This window comes from Orbicella franksi, chromosome 4 (genome assembly GCF_964199315.1).
Source record: "Orbicella franksi chromosome 4, jaOrbFran1.1, whole genome shotgun sequence".
Classification (NCBI taxonomy): domain Eukaryota; kingdom Metazoa; phylum Cnidaria; class Anthozoa; order Scleractinia; family Merulinidae; genus Orbicella; species Orbicella franksi.
Genome location: NC_138148.1, coordinates 20972453 through 20990835, shown reverse-complemented (window position 1 = coordinate 20990835; position 18383 = coordinate 20972453). Strand labels below are relative to the sequence as shown.

The window sequence follows — 18383 nt, the reverse complement described above, 5'->3', positions numbered from 1 at the left end:
GGAGTATTTCTACTCCCCCTGGACGGGATGCTAGTTCATCGCAGGTCACTCCCCCGGAATTTATACCCCTGGGTTGAGAAAGGCAGTGTCTCGCCCAAGAACACAACACAGTGTTCCTGGCCAGGGTTCGAACCCGGACCGCTCGATCCGGGGACGAGCGCACTAACCATGAGGCCACCGCGCCTCCCCTCAAAGGTAATGCTCCATGGAATAATTAATTAAGCTTTTAGAATTTTAATCTCGTAGGGGGCTGCCTTTTTATGGGTTGTTCAGTATTTTGGGGAAGTAGTATTTATACTATTTGACATGACTACAGTGTTAAGGGATAAGCTTGAATTTTCAAGTGTGGTTACAAACAGTGCCATGTAATATTTAACAATTAGACCCGTAGCCCTTGCGGGCTACGGGTCAATAGGCCATGAGGCGAAGCCAAATGGGCCATGGACCCGTGACCCTTGAGGGCGAAGGGTCTAATTGTTTTAGTATGACCCAACTAGTCGGACAGAAAAGGCAACAATAAAGTTGGCAAATGCAAGTTGCAGAAATTTATTTATTTGGGAATAAAACTGAAGAAAGCGTCACGCTCGATTGCGCCAATTTCGCTACTCGAGGACTATTACTAATAATCCTCTAGTAACGTAACCAATTAAAATGCAGGATTTTCATTAGTCCACTAGTTGGGTGATACTAAAAGCTTTTATCAACACGTTGTCAAGAAGGCAAGACTGACGGGAGGAAGAATACAATGAATAAGAGAAAAAGGTTTCGTGGAAGGTCTGGAAGTGTTCTCAAAATTGTAACAACACTAACCATATTATTTTATTTCAATTTTCGAATATTGATTAAATTTTTACAGCCATGTTTTATATGCATATAAATATTCACATACGTGCTAATGAAGAAGGCGTTGAAAAGCCCGGGGTTTCCCAATTAAACTTTAACGGTTATTAACGCTGCAGTAAATACTTCGGTCAGTGAGTATGATATGAGATTCGAGTTCACCCAACCCACTTCCATGTATACCTCAGTCGAATTATTTAATCGCTTGCACGTTTTTCTTCCTTAATCATATGTTTATTTAGAGATTTTGTCAGCCACCTCTATTATATTATCATCGTCATTATCACCCACCCATCTATCACGCCGCCCGTCTCCCTTTAGTAATAAGCGCTCCCCTCGAGTGCACCTTTTTAACAAGCGACCATATTGTAATAAGCGCCTCCATAAAAAAAGTGACATTTATGACACTAACATAGAACAGACCGATTAGATGGATGAATTAAGTTCGTTTTCTCATTTGAACGTAATGTTGAACTTAAACTGACAGTATCTGCCGTTCTTCATCAGATTATAATGTATCAAATTCTTATGTATATGTTTAAAATGAAATAAGCGCCCCGTCCTCGATAAGCACCTCGTCTCCAATAAGCGCCCACCTTAGAACCATCAAAGGTAAATTAGAGCCTCGTACACTAAGTCGAATTATAGATTTACAGATTACGGTAACTTGACGATTTTGTGACAGGTCCAAGTTTTCTAAGAGCAAATAATTAAGGAAACGCCCCGAGTTGACCAACTCTCGCACTCATGTAAGCTTGTTGTTGTTGTCATGTAAGCGAGTAGTGACATCAGCGTTTCAGAAGCTAACAGACCTCACTTTTCTTATACCCTTCAAAGCAAAACATGCTTTAGGTCTCACACCACTGCGAAAAAAGTAGTAATCTCGGTAGATGAGATATTTTAACATAGCATGAATGAATTAGACTTCTCAAGCAATTTAAGATTTATATTTCGAGTTAACGCTAAGTCTGTTAAAAGTTTTCAACAATTGATCCCTGGCTTGGTCGATCAGCTGGCAGCGGAGCCGAGCGGTCGGTCAATCGATCAATCAAATCTATTGATCAGCTTGATTGGTTGATTAATGATCACTAATCTATAGAACGTTTGACTCCTGCCTGTGATCCGTAAATTCGTTTTCTCCGGCATAATACATTATTGTTACAGTGATCACATGTCGGTTTTCTCTTTTCTTCAATATCAGTAAAGATGAGCAATCAAAGAAAAATGTCAGTTTCCAACATTGTTATATCTAAAACCAATCACCACTCCTAGGAAAAGTTTTTCTTAGGGAGAGAACTATTAAGGTTATAACTTCGTTGCTTCCAGAGCGACAATATACTTTTGGTTCTCTTTATGAAGAACCGTTAGAGTTGCTACCTTGCAGTTCGATTTCCTCGGAAGCGGAATGTCGATCAGTCGTACCAGTGTCGCGTGCCGAATTGTGCGGCGACGAATCCAAGTTCGAACTGTTATCACGATTATAGATAGCTGACTGCAAGCTTGTCCAGTAACTTGCGCTTGTTTTCTTTCGAATCGAACCAGAAGCGAAGGAAGATAATGTGGTCCTGAAACTCTCTCCGACGTTTCGTGCCGTTTTGCTCACTTCGCGACAAGGACACAGTATGGCCGCAAACGCTTTACGGAAGTGAGGGAACTTGTGAGCATACAACACTGGATTGACGGCTGAATTTCCGTACTGAAGGAATTTTACAGCGCAGATCGCTTGCCATGAAGGCTTTATCTCTGGCTTTAAGTAAGTGATCAAGGAGAGTGTGAAGAAAGGAAGCCACCCAATGATGAACAACGCAATCATTACGATTACTGTCTTGGCAACGCGGACCTCTTTGCGAAGACTCCTTTTAAACCTGTAAGAGTTCTGCACCCTGTTCTTGCGAATAGAAATAACTACGGCAACTTGTGTTCCGCACACAATAAACAGTGGAACGAAAAAACAAAGTACTATGACAGTCACGTTGTATGCTTTTGGTGCTAATGCCATTCCCGGTTTGGAACACAGAGCAACTGGAATCGCTATCGACCAAATTAAGGCCAAAATACACAAGTAGCGTTTGCTGGTGTAGATACGATGGCTCAAAGGCCATACAATGGCACAAAATCTATCCCAGCTTAAAGCAACTAGATGCAGTATTGAACCTACACCGCCAAGTATATCAAATATCACCCAAATGTCGTGCAAATACGCATACCAAGTTTCTCCTTCATGGCTAATAAACAGAACAACAATCCACCAAGGAATGGAGATAATGCCAACGAACCAATCAGTGGCTGCCAGAGAAACGATGAAGTAGTTGGTATGAGTACGAAGAAACTTGTTCTTGACAAAAGAGATTATCACAAGGCCATTACCAAACAGAATGGCTGCGGCAACCATAGAGTATGCAACAGTCCATGGAACGAGAATATCGTAAGTCATTTTTAAGTAGCCACTAGCTTCACTTTGAACGGCTGATGAGTTTCTTGTGGTATTGAACGAAGCTCCTGAAAAAAATTATTGCATGAGAAAAAACAAACTGAGAATTCTTCACTACGACATAAAACTAATCCTTGCCTTCAAAACTGATTTCGCTGTCAAGCATCATCTTCCCTGAACCGCGACCGAGCAAGGCCGTAATACATCAACGGACTTTAGAAATGACCAACATGGAGATGATTGCAATTGCAGTAAACAATTAAAGTTCTGACAAATTAATTCAATAGTGAAGGTTCATTTTAACTCCAGTCGTGCACGTACGCGCACAATGTTTATTTGCACTTGATCTTTTTATCTCCCCCGCAAAAAGATCAGCTAAATCAGAATGGAGATAGGAGTATCTTTTACACTCATTGAACGACATGGGCTACTGCATCATATATCTGCCCTAGACCTCTCAACGAAGGTGGCGAGTTTAGATTAAATTATTTTCCATATACTCTTCAGTATCCCTCTTCATTTGCCTTGGTGTGCAGCAACTGTTTGCTATTGTTGTTGCTGTTCTGTAATCTATGGGATAAGGGTTGTATTTCTGATCTTAAGTTTCTTCAAACATGACGTCCTTTATCAAATGCACTAGAAAAGAAACAGTTCTCGCATGTCAAAGTGAGCTTATTTGAATGTGGCAAATTCGTGGGTTTGGTATATAATTTAACATTGATGCATCTGTGAACTCGACGTTGACATGTCACAATTGTAGTTAAGAGTTTCTTCGACCTCAGTTGCTGCTTTTTCGTTAGAAACAGAAGCTCGGAAATTTGATTATTACATGAAATCAAACATATTTTCTCCTGAACCATCGTCTGCGGAACATGTACAGACTACTGAAACGTTTGAACAAATTTCCGCTGGAGTCACTACTCAGGAATTGGAATATTTTAATTAGATTGCCGTCGTCAAATGACGTTTTTTCAGATTGAAACGATATGAAGAGTCGCAGAGCAGCAATAAACTAGGTCTGTTCCTGCTTCAAGTGAAGGAAGACTTGAGGATAATTAACTTACACTGAAAAAAAATTGTGACAGTATTTCTTGTCAAGAATTTTGAGTTTAAAATGATTGCCATTATCGATGCTGTGATCGTATCCCAATATTCAAATACGGAGTCATTTTTTCCCAGAGAGGTCTTATCAGGATTTCCATCAAGATTGCTTCAAGTCTTAGGAAAAGGGGAAATTGAAAGGCCAAAAAGGTTGCAAAGTGATCCTCATGTTTATCCATGTAATCTTAATTTTTGCACGCAATACACGAACTTGTAAAGATTCCAACAATTTCAAACAAGAGATAAATATAAATATGTTCCCTTGACCTTCACTGAGGAAAATTCCTTAAAGAACTGAAAGACTTTCGACTTTGTACCTTCATGTACCTTGAAAACACACTGCATCACCCGAATAACGTGTTCTGCTTGTAATAAACCTGAGCTTTCATCGCTGGTCTGTCTATTTAAATTGACTATCACTTCAGCATATAGCTATAATATCAGTTGAACTGGTAGTTTTTCTCTAGAGGCCTTCCCCACTGAGCAGTTAATTTTGCATGAAATTCGGTTTACATGGAGGCGTTTAAAAAAGATCGAACGAGATATAGCTCAGTAGTGGCTCATTTGAACTATTAACAAAACACAAAAGAAAGAAAACCAAGATGAGAACAGAAAAGCATCAACCATTTTAATTTACGTGTAACCAACAATAAGGCGATTGACATTTTCCACTGTTGAGAGTGAATTATCTCGTAATGTGTCAAAAGTCATTTCTAAACACTGACTGACTCGAAGCAGCAACAGCAAATAAAAATTCTTAAGACCCACAAATCAGTCTAAAACAAAAGACGATTACACGACAAAGAACATTTGTAATTCCTTAAAAAATTTATAGTGAAATGATTTTTTAAGATGAAACTGAATAATTTTCCGGGTTTTTTTTTTTAAATTATAACTGACGTTGATTATTATGAGTAAAACTGAGTCGAGTTCATTCAGACAGTTCCAATCGTCTTAAATGTTACAATTCATCGTCTAAAGTTATTAAATTCATCGCCGCCAAAGGAGAGACACTCGGGCAGAATCAGTGACTTATTTAGCAGTTGAAAGTGGTTTAGTCATTTAAGTATATATGAGGAATCACCTTGAGTTTTGATAATGTGGTACTTAGAAAGTGTCAGTTTATGTATTCGGTCAGCGACAGAAGGAGAAGTTAACAAGTGAATTTAGTAATGGTGATGATAACGTTAACTCAAGAATTATTGTCCATAAAATTTTGTTTACAAATTACAAGGCAATGCGGTCCATATCCAACACTTGCGTATCATAAACGCTGACTGAATACGCATGCGCAACATAAAGGTTGGAAAATTTTAAAACCACCTCGTATTCGAGAGTACTTCAAAAAAAACAACTTTTTTTTTTTTTACGTCAAAAATTATAATATAGTGTTTAGAAGGTATAATTTGCGGTTCAGTGATTTTTGCTAGAGCCAGACAAGAAGCAAAGTTTCAGTCTATAATGGATTTTAAAGTTGCTGTAGATGTTCAAGGGTCAATGTTTTCTTAATGTTTACCATCGTTGCTATTTTCAGAGTAGTAGGTCAGTTTTGTCCTGGAGGTTTTCAACACAACTAGGTTTTGATTTCGTGATTTCTGTCAGTGTCAAGACAATTTCAAATATTACAAAATAATTTTGCGTTGTCGTAACATTATTTCTTGTAGTCAAATAAAAATTAAGTCGTGTCAACTTACGCACCATGATGGCGATGCGGTGTTGTTGTTGCTTATGATAAGGAAAATCTGTTCCGAATATTTTCCAAAACCACTAAGTAACAGGATATTCACACGAAGTTCACGGCTGAGGTAATGATCAATTGTGGTTTTGATTTCTTCTAGTTATGACGAAAAATATTGGATATAATATCAAATGTTCCCCGCATTGAAAATTGGTTTTTCCACTCACACACAAAAGGAAATAATCTGCATATTTACAACAGAGCAAGTGCCTTTGTTCTTTAAAAGCGTCTAAAACAGCACGTCGTTTATCAAGTTTATCTAAATGAATAAAAACATCAAACCCACAATTGTAACTAAATTTCAGGACAAACATCTTTCTATATACATGTCGATGAAATGCTCGGATAAGTTAAGAGATCCAGACCCGATGGCGACAAAAGCGAAAGAGTTTCACGCCTTAGACTTCAAAAATTTGAGAACACTTGACAAATCCCTTTTAACCGCCTGTAGATCATTTCCTTTCATCAGTGCTCAATAAGTCCAAACACAAATCAGAATTACTAAGTACTTTCTCATCTTGGGAGTGAAATAATCGCATCTTAACCAAGACAAAGCTAGAATGCCTTCTTCCTATTTTATAAGGATAATCCCTTTCTTCCTCTTCATCAAGTACGCACATGACTGAGTGGATTAATAAATCCCCGCCAAGAACATCTTTCACTCGTGGTTATGTCGTTCGTCGACAGCTTTTGGACAGACACGACTTGTTTTTTGGCTTACATTATTTTTTCTAAATTTAAAGATGGAAGCATTTGTATGACATTATTTATACAGTGACATGTCTTTTTGATTCTGAATTTGAGACTGAAGACTTAACAAACGTTGATTGACATGCGGTGTTTTCTCTCCCAGTCAGCTTCACAAATGTCCTTTAAAACAGGCAAAAATTCCGCATTTGCAGTTAAGACTTATTGTTTCACAATTAATTTCAAAAATTTATTTTATGAGCCAGCAGCCGCGGGACTAACAAGTCTATTTTCTAGTATGATTATTAGGCTTTTTATCATCTAACTAAATGAAGAAATAACTAACGCAAAGATACAGAAGCTATTCACCTGAAAACTTTCCAACAGATCCCATAACGAGTACTCCTGGACTTTGAAATCTCCGTCGTCAAGAACACGTTTTTATTTCATGTAAACAGAATTCGTGCGTTTGGCGCCGTTTATTAAGGATGTAGGTGTCAATTTAACTTTTATTCAACATCACAAATGAAAGTGGTCTACATATTAACATGCAATCAAGCGAGTGCTGTAATCTTATTGTATTGGTCCACGCTTCTGGAAGCTTATGTTTTGGGCCGGTTTATTTACACAGGTGAAAAGTGAAATGAACATGCTAGTGACTGCCAGCTTGTGCTACAATCAACGGATGAGTCTTATGACAATGACTCAGCTCTTATTCGTATTGAACTGAATTCTAAAGAGGTTATTGGTAGATCGTTGTCAAATGTTAAAAGCGAGGTTAGTCCACGGCCGAATTAAACAAAAACGCTAGTAGGTGTGGTAGATAGTTGAAAGTCGAACGGACTTGTTTGAGAATTTGAGAATATAGTAGAAAATGTTTTTGTATGTTTGCAAGGAAGAGATAAAAAAAGATGTGCGGAAACATCACAATGTACTTCAGAGGAGCATATTATACCTGAATAATTTCAACTTTCTAGAGCAATCTTTTTTTGCTCCAGACTGACATTTTTAAAATTGCTGTCAGTAAATGAATTGACAGATTACTGGCCGCCCAAGGCTCAGTGGACAGACAGACTGACACGCCTGATATGCACGATAGAAATGAGATCAATAAAATGAACGCACTAGATGTCTTAGACATGGACACCGTTTATTACCCGGAGGCCAAAGAATATGGTGCGTTTTGTAATATAGAATCAGGGGCCCGTTTCTCGAAAGCCCCGGAAACTTTTCGGGCCCGTAAAGCCATAGCAAAATCTCGAACCTTACGATTACAGAGCTGTTTTGTTCACATATTCTTAATATGAAGAGAAGTTCCCTTCATACAAGAAGTTTCAGGTGCATACACTTCTCGGTTTTTAGATACAGATGGACTGAAAATGGCTTTACGGGCCCGAAAGGTTTTCGGGGCTTTCGAGAAACGGGTCCCTGGTTCCTATTCAGTTTGTGCAGTGTAGGTGCAGCTTCTAAGGTTTCGATCCAAAGACTGAAATCACTCTTTTCTACAAAAATAGTTATTTCATCTATGAGGGTAAATAATAAACTAACCATCTATTGTTTTTCTTTTTTAATCAGGTTGGAAAGAAAAAAAGGTAGTTTTCGATTTCAAGCAAAAGCCCCCAAAACGAACACATGTCTAACCACTAATACTTGAGCATTTTAAACACAAACCACAAAAATCAAACGAAAGAGGTAACACTGGCTTAAGTGTGTACCTGTGTGAGTGTTAACCCCAATTTTATACTTGTTGTATGTAAGGTACTATGATTCCATTACTTGTTTGCTTGCTATCTTGTTAACCAAAGGAGAAACAATTAAACATTTGCTATCACGCTGTTTATCAACTGTACAAACATTTTAATGTTCGGTTATGTTTAGAAACATAACCGACCTTTTAAGTGAGAAAATACAATTTGTCCTAAACACCCTAATTTGCTACTCGGACTACTTGTTCCCAAAACGTCAATGTTGTGAAACATTAACACTCAAGCTTTCACGCTAAAAGACACCCCTCATCTCCTAAAACGTGTTTGCAAACAAGTTTTTTTAAACTTTTCTATTTGCTTCTTTTTAATACAATCCTGTGTAGATAGAAATATCTTATCAGTAAACAATTAAGGCAAGTTTTTTTGCGTGAGTAAGTTACGTAATTAGCGCATGAACGGTCGAATTTTAAAACAAGTGACCAGACTTTTAAGTTTTAACTGACAAACTACTACTCTTGCACTTTGGCAGGATGTTCAATCATAGTCAATCTAGAAGATACCAAATTATGCTTTTTATTTAATAACTGTTACACCTATATAGCAAGAATCAAAAGGATGCCATGATGTCTACCTCAAATTGGAATTTTGTCAGGTGCAAGGTACCTTAAGATAAAACAAAAGTGTCCACTTAAAAAGAAATACATTCTAGTTGTTTTTCTCACACTGACCTATTTGCTGCATTGAAAAAGACATTAAATGTTTCAGAAACAAAGGAGTGGTTTTTTTAAATTTGGTTGCTGTTGTTCTTTTTGTTGTTTTTTTTTTTTGCTATTGTTCTTGGCTAATCCCGCCATTAGTATGTGAAATCCCACTGCCGCGGTGTCTTTTTCCCCTTCAATTTAAAATTTCACTCCTGTGGATTTTCTACGTGTTTGATCTGATTTTAATGCTGAACTCAGGTCAAAAATTTTCAAATTTTGCACGGTGTTAGGATGAAAAAATGAAATGCCCTAAAATAGAAATAGCGCGATTAAAATAGAAAAGTTTTGTCGCAATAAAGTATTTTTTATTGAAGAACTCGTTAGTCAGTAACGAATAATAACTTTTTTATGAAAATTAAACGTAACACTAACAATAAAGAAATCGAGTGGGCTTTTAATGTTGTAGCCCACGAAGAAGGCAAAATCTAATTCTCTATTGTTTTACAACAAAAGCATATTTTACAGCCGAGACTTGTTTTTTTGTTTACAAAACAGAAACAATTTGCAGCGTACTTAAGGAACAGTAAGACCTTTTGAGCTTTTAGACCAATTCATTATATCTAAAAATACATCAAATAATTATTAAAACAAATCAATTATTGACTAATTACTACCAATGGGGGGTTTTACATGTCCCTGAAGCATGGTAAATATTTTACTTTCTTTAGTTTAAACGGAACTCAAGTTTGCAGTTAGCCATTGAACAGCGGTGAGGTTTCGTCTTGACAAAATTCTAGTTTGAATGACGTGTCTTAATCTTTTAGTGGTAAAATTGGGTTCCCTCGGGGAAGAACAATCTCTTTAACAGTTTTTCTGTGTTTTAGGGGCAATTGGCGGCCAAATAACGAAATACGTTTTCTGATAACAGAGGATTCAAACACTCATAGAATTTAGCACGTGGCAGCTACAGCAACATTGACAATGCTATGACGTAATTCGCTGTTAGCAAGTCCAGACACGCAAAAAACTTGACCTTTATATTTCAGTCTTTCCAATTTTCAGGGAGGTCCCCTCCCCCGAACAATTCTTAACAACAAACCTACACATGAACTGAACGAGTTCGGTCGACAGTGAACGTTTACTGACGTAAACAGGCATTCAACGGTATGACGAAATATTTACATGTTACATGTGAAAAGTCATATTGTAATTAGCTTGCATGGAAAAGCTCTACTGAGCGAATAATGTCAATTAAAACTTCTAATAAAGGCAAAATTTCTTATTTCTGCCTTAATCGTTTCTCTTTGACAAGAGGATTCCTTTTTTTAATTACATTTCAAGATTTTCACTGCCAACTCGGCAGATCTAGAAAAGATCCAGTTATCTTCGCTGGCGTGTCGCTTTTGGCTGCCATGAGGATTAGCAATATAATCAGTTATACCGCGGAAATTGACTCGTTTTGTTCTTTCGTGCATTATATAAGCACTAATATTGACCGTTGGCTTTTATAATTGGCTGATCTCAAAAAAATTATTAACCGTGGTGTAAGAAAGCTGGATTCATATAGTCCTTTTTGGATGAGGACCCGTTTCTCCGAAAACAATAATAAATTATGAGAAAAAGATCAATGATAATTCATTTATGCAATTTATCCAAAAATCGTCACACAACTTGTGGCTGGCTACCAAGAACCAGAAAGTTTCTGTCGCTTACTTATTGCTAAAGTATCATCCATGGGGATATCTAAGTCCTAGTATCTTAGGTCAAGAACATAGCAAAACTGGTGGATCTAGGGGAGGGACCCGGAGGGCCCGCCCCCCCCCCCCCCCCTTTATTTTGGTTAAAAACAAAAATTGCGGAAAGCAGAAAAGCCGGCGGGGCAAGCAAAACCTTAGCTCAGTCAAGGTCAGGATCTGCCAATGTTTACCACGGTAGCCTTAACTCTTCTCGCAAAGCCGTATTAACCAGCCGGTCTACAAATCGTTTTTTGTTGGTCTTCTGAAAGGTTAATTACATTTTCGCCAAAACAAGCTGCACAATAGCAATGTAACGAGTGCATAAAAAGTAATATTTCTGGGAGTAAATAATGCAATACTTGAATAATACAGTGAACAAGAGGCTGATTGTTAATCTAAATAAGTAAGCTGCTCAAGCCGACAGCCGTCATTACACAGCTAAGTAATGAGTTCAATTAAAGAGTCACTGATTCTATTGTAATCCATGAGTCCATGATAATCTTATACGTTTCATGGAGTCATAGACCAATATTACTCTGGAGTATGTCTCTTCAATCCAGTTTACAATTAAATGTTTCAACTTTTGAGTCCGAATTTCAAAGACAGAAAATAACCAAGTGAAGCCATTTGATGGCCTGGGCCTAATAACTCTGTGGTCTTGAAATGTTTATTCGCCTAAATACCAGAGAGTACTTAAACGGCACACTTAACATATTGCTCGGACTACCGGAGAAATAATAGTCGATATCACAACCGTACTCACCAGTGAAAAGCTCCATTTCTCAAACAAAAGTATTTTAATGCATATAATTCTTTTGGGATTTTGTTGCTGCTTCATGACTAAACGACTCTTTCAACGCTGATTGGCAATCAAGATATCACTTAGTATCGACCATACGTACATTGCCGAAACAAAATGATTGAGATAAAATAGTTTGATATATTTCAACATCTGGGCAATGTTGTTTAGAACAAGAGAAAATTCGTACCCATAAAGGACTTTAATCGTATTCTCAAAGAAAATTTTATTGGAGTATTGTTCGCTAATCCGGGTATAATCCGTTATACATGTACCAACTTAACGAACAGTAAACACATTTTGCAGACCTCCCAGGTAGTTAGTTGCTAGGTTTCACTCGAAAAGCGGTTTCGGCAACACAGTATGAACATCACTGAGTAAGTGTGCATTTCTCAACAAAACAGCAGGTCTATTGGATGGATAATTTATGACACATCAAAAGGGTTTTTCATCTGAAATTGCACGAAATATTCTTAGCATTCCGAATGCACGGGACACGCCGACGTGGCAAAGCCTACGCCCAGCTAACGTTTCGAAAACCGAGGATAATACCATTGCCTTAATCCGCAATTGATACCGATCAGCTCCCAGCTACCTACCAGACAGTGTCGTGTGACAATGTGCTGTCCACAAACAGTATAAGACATTTAATAGAAGCAAAATTGAAAGCAGCTAGAACTAACCTTGAGATAACACAACTGGATTACATTCACACCGCTAAAAGCGCCAACAGCCGTGCTTGTATCAGCGAAGCAAAGTCGATTGACACTAGTATATAGTTAGCGGCTGAGTGCGACTGCAAATTACAGTCAGGGAGTTAATCTTATTGACAACTTTTTCTGTTTGTGAATGAAATTATCATTCACAAAGCTTAGATAAGAAAAGTATATAAATATACATTACAATGCCTGTCAATGCCCTTGATAATTCGACCAAATCAATAATTACAAGTAACGTTCGCTAAATGTATATGATTATCACAAGGGTGTGTATGAGGTCTCCGTAACAGAGAGAAGAGGGTAAAAGTGAGGAGACATACTACAGAACCTGTCTTGAAACATAAACACAGGTACGCCCCAAAAAAGGAAGAACTCGGATGTGACCCCGTGTGGGACCCCCGTGAAGTCCGCTGCATTGTCGTTTCCAGGCGCGCTCGGTGAAAATTTTGATTTTGATTTGTAATTGAAAATTTGTTAATATGGCAAAGCGGATTTTCTGCACCACAGAAAGTAACAGATTAACTTTGTCCTCTCAAAACTTCATAGCTGTGCAACTTTGATACCAGAATTAAACTCTATAGTCAAACTTCAGTAAACGTCCGACTGTAAAACACAGTAACTCAGCTGGTAGCAATCGCGTAATTACAATTTTTGTTGCTTCTGAGAGTAATTCGCTATTGCAGATCGTTTGTTATCGTCAGTTGACACCATACAAACAAAGACTATGAAATGATTTTGCAAATGCACCCCTTGAAAAACAGACTTCATATAATCTCTTTGTCAAAAGCTATCCATAGAAAACAATGCAGGGAACGTCTGGGTACCTATTAAAACGGGTCCCAGCATTAAGGACGTTCACGCGAAAATTTCCCAACATTGATTTTTACTGAGACTTTTATTACTGTGAGATGATGAGTTAGTTATGTCAGAGGAACACCCTAAATCTGAAAAAATTGGGCTTCGTTAGCGAATAAGGCCACAGAGTCTGTAAGCCCAAAAATATTGCAATTAGAACTTTGAAGTGAAATGTTCTCTGCTAAATATTGTTTAATTGGACCTATTAAGTGAATTTAGTCAACTAGTGAGGTTCCTTAAAGAACAAGTTCACATTTAGCGACCATAGTTTCACACGCCTTGCAGCCGCAAGATGGCAGGATTCGATGTCCCGTGGACAGAAATCTTGAAATTTTTTTAACTTCCCACATTGATTTTTTGTTCATTTTTGGACAATGGGGAGATAATTGCAAATAAAATCTGTTTCTGGAAAGAAAAATAGGGGTCATCGAACGTCCAAGATCGTTAAATCCAAGCAAAGCTATAGCAATGGTCATCTGCCCTATCATTGTTCATTTTATTACTTAGCGCGCGCGCTCATGCATGACGTGGCGTGTGAATTAGCGTGCGCAGTAAGGATGCGCAGAAACAATTAGCGCGAACGTCCTAAAAGAGCAATATATATCATATAACAAGATAGAACAAGGCGGCGCGTAGATATGCATCTTATTTTCGAGTGGAAAAAACAATTTTACGAACGAGCGCAGTGAGTGGGTAAAATACTGCTTTGAACACGAGAAAATAAAATTCATATCTTCAAGCCACCGTGTAATTTTCTATTTATTATATAGATGAAAGTGTTACTCGCCATTTTCATTGTACAAAGCGCGAAAAAAGGATAAATGACATCATCAATATTTTCGCTAGTGATGATATAGAAAATACGACATTCGGGTCCCGCATGTAGTTTCGTACGAATTCTATCAGTGGTGTAGTTCAGTATTAAACATACTCGTGTCTATGTAATAAAAAAAGGATTATTTTAGTTTCCTCGAAACTGTGGACTTAGTTGAAAACTGATCCAAACATTTAATAGTCAATATTTTATGTGTTTATGGGTGTAAAGAATTTGGATTTAGGATTTTTCAGATTTTTAGATTAGGATTATTTTAGATATTCATATGTTAACTAATTTACGCAAACCCACAAGGAAGAGGTTTAACGATCATGGTGTTTGCTTGATATTATTTTGAGTTTGGTCAAATCTGATTTAAGGTGACTCAAAGCAGTTTCCAGCACTTAGATTTTGATGCGTCGTTATAACAATTCTTTATCACTTGATGCTGCAATCATGGTATGAAAAAACAGCCCATTGGTGAACACTGTTATCATTTTTGTGACACAATAGGTTACCACAGCAACAGCATGACAAGCTAAAAGGACCTTTAATTACAGCTTATTATTCAAAAACGGCACCATGAATTTTTTTATATTATCAAATTTTGAGAAGCATGATAAGGCGCAACTTTTGGTAAAGTTTAAAAAATTCTGTACATAAGTAGGGGTCAGAGTCACCTTAAATTTTAAACTTTTAAAACACTTTTTTTTTGTAATTTCCAGTCCCAATGACCGAAATATTTTTCCAGTGAAAAAATACGCACATCCTAGTTCGCATTTACCTCTTCAGGTCCCATATATAGTATGACGGCAAAATACGTACAAAGAGCTACCAACGACTGAGGCAATCGCCTGGGTCAGGAATGTGAAGGGGAATTATAGTTGTGTAGCTATGTCTTTTGTTATGTTTTTCTTACCAAGCTCAAATTCGTTCTCTTGCCTTAACTTATTATTTTGAATCGGTATGATCACGTGACGTGTCACGTGATCATTTTGTTAAACATTTAGGGGAATTTTACATGTATTTGATCAATAAAAGTGTTTTCGATGCAAATTTAAATGATCTACCTTGATACGTTTAGCATTGTCTTCCTCGAAAAGAAAATATAAATGGAAAATGGAAATGGTCAAAAGTCCAATCTACCTTAAAATGTCAAGGAGGTTAAAACCTGATTGCGTGCTAAATTTGGTTCCATTGTCATTTGTGTCTTTAGAAGTGTAACTAATAAATTATTTGTGACCAGTAAAAGTCTTTGACCAAGGCCTTAAACTGCTTGAGAAACTGATCAAGCCGACAAGTTAAGAAACCAGTCTTGAAAGAGCAGGAAAACGGCGGCATATATATTCCAGAAAAAGCGTAATGCGAGAATTATCCTTCACAGCAACCAGGAAATCAAACAATAAGGAGGAAGAGAAATAGAACAGAATTGGTATAACAAGAACAGCCGAAAGGAAGCTAGGAAAAATTTTCAGGTTATAAACCATACCTGTAGACTATAATAAGAAGACTTCTTGTAACAAAAACACTGTTGTAGGATGGACTATAGCAGCTCAATATTGCTTAAATAGACGAAAGACTAAAGAAAGGACTGAATGTAGGCAAGAACCAGATGACAAGGAAGGAAGTGTCAGCGATGGCATTTATCGTAACGCAAACAAAAAGGCAACTGAACGGCAGAAGTTGATTTATCTCCGGCACAAGCGTGTTTAAGAGCAAAAACAACTTGACATGATGAATACAATTTCTAAAGTGCTCCCCAAAAAGACAAAATATCCCGGGGAAGTTGAATCTCATTCGTTGTTTGTAGCTAATGATACACAAACGTCCAAACAAAAGACTTGCTATTCACTGAAAACATGGACGGATTTCTTTGCAGATGAAAAAACTGTATATTTTCGTGCATGTTCTTTGCCGTTTTAGCAAGTATAAACGTTTTAGGGCGAATAGAATTTGCATTTTTTTTCTTTCTCAGGCACCGCCTAATATTTTAATGTCAGTCTTAGTCAGTAAGAAGAAGGGAGCCGGAAGCAGTGGGAAGCTGACCACGAAATTCATGATTTTGTCAGCGGCTCAGTTCATGTTTCTCTGTTGTGTATTTGCAGTGTCATTCTTTCGTTTAGTTTGTTCATTTGGTTTGTTACTTTAGTTTGTCCATTTAGTTCGTTCGTTTAGTCCTAATTTTAGCACTGCTTTGATCAAAAATACAGCAAAATTGCCGTGATACTGTCCTTTTAACAAACAAAGTTGCGAATACCACGAAGCAGCACGTCCGAAAACTGTAAAGAAAAATCTACGATTACTGGAAACCTTTTATTCATCACGAATTCAAACAGGAAAATACGAAGATAAAATGGTATTAACACAGATGAAGATAGACCATAGTTTGTAAGAAATCAGCTATACGTGCAGACGTATGTTGCAAACAAGGAAGAAAGTCGTAGCGACAAACGTATTCAACTGGTACTTTAGCAAAACCTCTTTGCATTATGCTTTTTCATATAATTATTTGTCAAGTTAATGTTCATCTTTGACTATAAGTAGACCATCTACTTTCCATTCATTCTTTCGTTCGTTCCTTCGTTTGTTCGTTCGTTCGTTCGTTCGTTCGTTCGTTCGTTCGTTCGTTCGTTCGTTCGTTCGTTTGTTCGCTCCTTCAACAGATAAATAAATCGGGCAGTATTTAAGTGACAAATGTATTTGCACTGCTCCGCAAATTGGAGTACTGTAACTAATTAAACACCTATGTCAAATAGGACACAAACTATTAATCAAGACTTCCAGCTGGTGGGAGGCTGCCTAGTTGGCTCTTTACACAACCGACTCGGCCGAGGAGTTGAAGTCGGGATTACCGAGTACAAATCCAGATGGGTTAGGGTGGAGAATTTGAACTAGGGACCTACGTAAGAAAACAGTGGGCAATGATGAAAGATAAAGTACCTGAGTAGGACTGCCACCATATGCCTCTTGTTATTTATTGATCGGGTTATTTACTTGACGCTACAAAACAGAAAACAACATCAATTGATCTTGAACCTTTCTTCCAAAGCTAAACGAAAACACACAAGTTAAATGTCATCAAAATTGTAGCAACCAGCAACTTTATTTAATTTGTGGAAAAAATAGAGCTTTAGGCCTTCTTTTAAACAATCAAGGATTGGTCTACAAAACAAGGAAGAACCATATCGAGTCTTCCGTTTCCTAGTTATTCGTTCCCATCGGCATGGAGCCTTTTTTCTTTACGTCTCACTATGACAAGATACAAAGTCTTTTAGCTCTGTTCCCTGATAAAAACAAAGATATTCCTTCAAAAAATAAATACAGCCAACAACACCTTGCCACAGCTAAAAGAAGAACAAAAGGTAAAGTGATTTACTCACCTCCGACATCGGTATGAAAGATGCTCGCCACAAAAGTTGCTTCACATGGAACATTTCAAGTCCGCTCTTTCTGGACGATTGAACTGAATTGATGTTAAACATTCCCAATCAGTTTTTTCAATTCGAAGCTAATCTGCATTCTGGTAACTTGTAATTAACGCCTTCAAGTAAAACTTAGTTAGTAATTGTGAAAACTTGATTTAATTGGTTGAGAAAAACGAAGAGGTGAAAACTTAACATCTTTTGAATTTGCTGGATAATTTCCACTCGATTATCAGCCTGACAAGCAACACAGCAGAAAATTATTTTTAAATGCACTTAAAAAGTTGTCGTCCTAAGTTGTAAAAAGATGTATTTGTCACGTTGTAAATTCTTTAACTGTAGATTCAGCAGTTCATGAGGCTTAGTGTAACCATTTCGACTAATCACCTTTGCTGTCCAATCAGTTTTAATCAATCTGCAGCATAAAAGATAATACACAATGCTTCTGATTTTCTCGACCCGAGCTCTCTGGTAGGATTAAGGCTTTTCTGTAGTGTCTATATGGTGATATTTTTCTTTCTTCGGTAGCGAAAATGGGGCAGACGGTCTAATGGTGAACTGAGTTGTGTGTATACGGACCTTTCGGTCTGACGGATTATACACAAACTCCCAGCTCAAGTTCATACCGTGGGTTCAGTTCAGTATCAAGTCATTCAAGCGAGCAGCGTAGTTTTTACTTCTCTTTTCCTTTTTTTTTTCGTCCTTTCTGTGTCGTATGTATTTAAGTAGTCATTGCTGTTAAATTGTTTATTAGGAGTACCAAAGACCTTGATAAATTCCCCAGGAATATCTGAAGATGTCAATGAGTTTATTATAATCTCTAGTGTATTTCCA

At 37.4% G+C, this 18383-nt stretch overlaps 1 protein-coding gene across 1 annotated transcript; it reads right to left on the bottom strand.

The window, feature by feature from the left end:
* Positions 1 to 625: 625 nt before the first annotated feature.
* On the bottom strand, positions 626 to 10394 carry LOC145483691 (D(1)-like dopamine receptor). Its single transcript, XM_081462233.1, has one exon. The coding sequence runs from the start codon at positions 3272 to 3274 to the stop codon at positions 2192 to 2194; it is 1083 nt and encodes a 360-aa protein (XP_081318359.1). The 5' UTR covers positions 3275 to 10394; the 3' UTR covers positions 626 to 2191.
* Positions 10395 to 18383: the final 7989 nt, after the last annotated feature.

Coding starts and splice junctions, on each gene's coding strand:
- LOC145483691 (XM_081462233.1), bottom strand. CDS start 3,274: ATGACTTACGATATTCTCGTTCCATGGACTGTTGCATACTCTATGGTT.